Genomic DNA, 3,636 nt, shown 5'->3' on the forward strand with positions numbered 1-3,636 from the left:
CGGGGCGGGGTGACTCACGCCGCTTCTCCCGCGGCCGCGGGGGCTTCTCCGGGTCCGCGCACACCCTGCGCCGCCCGGACCCGAGCAGAGCTTCCCCGCGGCCCGGCCACGCCGAGTCCCGAGAGGTGAGTAGGGGGTCCCGCGCGGGCACCAGGCGTCCGGAAGGGCACGCAGGATGCTGGGGCACTGGGTCCGCGGACAGGCTCCCAGCGGCTGGCCGAGGTCGGAGGTCGAGACCCGGCGCCCAGAATCTGGGGTAGCAGGCGGGGACCCAGCGTCCGGGTGCTGAGAGCCGTCAGCTGGGTGACCCCGCGCGGGGTGCGCACTCCTCCAAGGCCCCGAGGCCCTTGAAGGGACTGCTGGTCCTATGAGATTGGGCCGGTGGGACCGGCAGGAGGCATCTGGGGCAGGCACCCAGGCGTCCGAGCAGGAGGAGGTGCCTGACTTAGGGATCCAGACTTACGGACAGGATGTGGAGTCAGGTCCAAGATCCAGGTGTCCGGGCAGAAGGAGGGGTCTGACTCAGGGATCCAGGCCTCCAGCAGAGGGTGTCTGTTCCAAAGATCCTGAGATTCAGGAAGAAATAGAGGTCTGGCGGGGACAGAAGTCTGGGCCGGTGTATGTCGGAGGTGGGGCTGAGTTCCTAGGTGGTAATACCCCAGGAGTGGAGAGTGGGGGCTGGCAGGAGCTTCACGGCGCATTCCCTGGGGGCGGAGCCTGGGACTGGCAGTCCAGAGAATCGTGAGGGGTCTGGTGAGCCTCAGAAACTGAGCGTCATCCTGATCCGGAGGAAGTAGAGCTCCCCTCAGTCTAGAGATGTTTCCCTTCCCCAGTCCTGGGCCTACCTCGCATCTTCTGGATCCTATGGGCCCCCATCCACTAATGGTAGTCCTTCATCTGGTTCTTCTCTGGTCGCACACGTGGGAGAAAGAGGCCTGCAGGACCCAGGGGTTTGGAAGGGAGAGTGAAAAGACCCAGGCCTGGGGTCTGCTGGAGACCTGCTGGCCTGGGGGTGTGTATGTGGGGGAGACAAAGGTATCCTGGAAGGAGCCCTGGGGCATGACTGGGGGACAAGGCACTGGGACCCAGCCAGGTATTCTGAGATACTCTTACAATGTATCCTGAGTGGCACCTCATCCCCTCCAGACCCCTTCACCCAGCACCCGGTCCAGCCAACTTCTCACAGGGCCTTTCTCCTACAGGTACCATGATGTGGGGTGCAGGCAGCCCCCTGGCCTGGCTCTCTGCTGGCTCAGGAAATGTGAATGTGAGCAGCGTGGGCTCAGCAGAGGGGCCCACAGGCCCAGGCACACCGCTACCCTCACCCAAGGCCTGGGATGTGGTGCTGTGCATCTCAGGCACCCTGGTGTCCTGTGAGAATGCGCTGGTGGTGGCCATCATTGTGGGCACTCCCACCTTCCGCGCCCCCATGTTCCTGCTGGTGGGCAGCCTGGCTGTGGCCGACCTGCTGGCAGGCCTGGGCCTGGTCCTGCACTTTGCTGCTGTGTTCTGCATTGGCTCTGCGGAGATGAGCCTGGTGCTGGTTGGCGTGCTGGCGATGGCCTTCACCGCCAGTGTCGGCGGCCTACTCGCCATCACCGTCGATCGCTACCTTTCTCTGTACAATGCCCTCACCTACTATTCAGAGACAACGGTGACTCGGACTTATGTGATGCTGGCCCTAGTGTGGGGGGGCGCCCTGGGTCTGGGGCTGCTGCCTGTGCTGGCCTGGAACTGTCTGGATGCCCGGGCCACCTGTGGCGTGGTATATCCACTCTCCAAGAACCATCTGGTGGTCCTGGCCATTGCCTTCTTCATGGTGTTTGGCATCATGTTGCAGCTCTATGCCCAGATCTGCCGCATCGTCTGCCGCCATGCCCAGCAGATTGCCCTCCAGCGGCATCTGCTGCCCGCCTCCCACTACGTGGCCACCCGAAAAGGCATCGCCACACTGGCCGTGGTGCTTGGCGCCTTTGCTGCCTGTTGGCTGCCCTTCACTGTCTACTGCCTGCTGGGCGATGCCCATTCCCCACCCCTTTACACCTATCTCACCCTGCTCCCTGCGACCTATAACTCCATGATCAACCCCATCATCTACGCCTTCCGCAACCAGGACGTGCAGAAGGTGCTGTGGGCCATCTGCTGCTGTTGTTCCTCTTCCAAGATCCCCTTCCGATCCCGTTCCCCCAGTGATGTCTAGTCATATCTTGGTGACCCTTCAGCCCTGATCACTACAGAATTCCAGAATGTTAGGTCCTCCAGGGCTTTGTTCCAACCCCCCCCCCCCCCCAGCTCCACACCCCGAAGACCCAGCTGGTTCTGGAGTTCTAGGACATTGGGTGTTTCACAGGATTCTGTTCAGATCCCTACAGGGCCCAGCTGGCTCCATGGTTCTCGAATGTTCAGGTGGCCAGGGTTCCACTCAGAAACAGCCCAGCTGGCTTGGAGTTCCAGGATGCTGCTGGGGGTTTTACAGCGCCACTCCAAGTCCCTGATCTTCCCCCTCCCTTGACCTTAATCATGTCACTTTACTTTTGAATTTCTGAGCTAAAGAGTCAGAGAGGTTAGTCACTCAGTTGCCTAGATAGGAGAAAGAAAGATGTATCTCTATATACGTGCACATACAAAAAGAGTATCTATTTATAATTTATTTATTTACTTATTTATTTATGAATTTATTTATGGGTGGTAAGGGGAAAACAAGAGACCTACACCTTGAAATCCAGGCCATACCAGGGTATCCCCAGTCCCCAGACCCCCATTGCTGACCTCAGTTCCTAGAGGGGGAAAAGGGAGAAAGAGAAACCACGTATTTTGTTATTATTTTTGCTTATTTTTTATCAAAGAGATCATAGAAACCAGAGCCTTCTCCCCAGGCCCGCCCCTCTCGGGTTTGCTGGGAGAACACACCAGCCTCTGGTTTTTTATTTTTTTAAGAAGCCATCACCTGAGCAACCGAGAAGTCCTCTGCGCTGGGGGCCGGCTGCCCTCTGGTGGCCGTTTGGGGGAAACTGCAGCCCGGCCAGGCTGCCCGGACCGGACCGCGCGACCCCACCTCCACTCCAGCCTGGCGTCCAGCGCCACAGCCAGGACCTGGGGGCCAAGCCCCACCCTGCGGTGCCCTAGAGGAGGCAGGGTGTGAGCCAACACCTGATTCCTCTGCCAACCGGGGTATGGCCTCCAGTGCTTCCCTAATGCCATCCCTGACCCATCCCTCAATAAAGAATGATTTTGTGATAAATGTTTCTGTCTGTATGTGTGAAGAGGGTGGAGTGGGGCTGATGTGGGGTGAGCCCCGAATGGGAGGGTTAGGCCAAGCCTGGGAGCCTGTTGAGGGATCTGGGGAGCTGGAGACCCAGAGCGGCGTGTGGCTCTCAGGTGACATCCCCACCCCTTTAGAGGATCTGATGGGCCTCACTCCTCTGCTCAGACCAGGGCATTGCCAAGCAAAGACGCCCATCTTATCCTGGGGACAGGAACCAGGGTGCTAGACCCTTCCTGGGTCGAGGATGCCCAGGTTAGCTTTTGTTTGGAGCTTTAGCATGAAGTAGATGCTCAAAGCATGTCCATTTCCTTAATAACAGCTCCGAATTGTGGGTGTTTACTGTGTGCTAGGCACGGTGCCAGCACACTACA

General features: G+C 59.0%; 1 protein-coding gene across 1 annotated transcript; it reads left to right on the forward strand.

The window, feature by feature from the left end:
* The first annotated feature begins 379 nt into the window (after positions 1-379).
* On the forward strand, positions 380-3,241 carry GPR3 (G protein-coupled receptor 3). Its single transcript, XM_043574187.1, has one exon. It carries the CDS (start codon positions 1,115-1,117, stop codon positions 2,198-2,200), a length of 1,086 nt encoding a protein of 361 aa, XP_043430122.1. The 5' UTR covers positions 380-1,114; the 3' UTR covers positions 2,201-3,241.
* The last annotated feature ends 395 nt before the right edge of the window (positions 3,242-3,636 follow it).

Source organism: Prionailurus bengalensis, chromosome C1, assembly GCF_016509475.1.
Source record: "Prionailurus bengalensis isolate Pbe53 chromosome C1, Fcat_Pben_1.1_paternal_pri, whole genome shotgun sequence".
Taxonomy (NCBI): domain Eukaryota; kingdom Metazoa; phylum Chordata; class Mammalia; order Carnivora; family Felidae; genus Prionailurus; species Prionailurus bengalensis.

Bases quoted from the DNA above. Each gene is read 5' to 3' on its own strand.
- GPR3 (XM_043574187.1), top strand. From the start codon at position 1,115: ATGTATCCTGAGTGGCACCTCATCCCCTCCAGACCCCTTCACCCAGCA.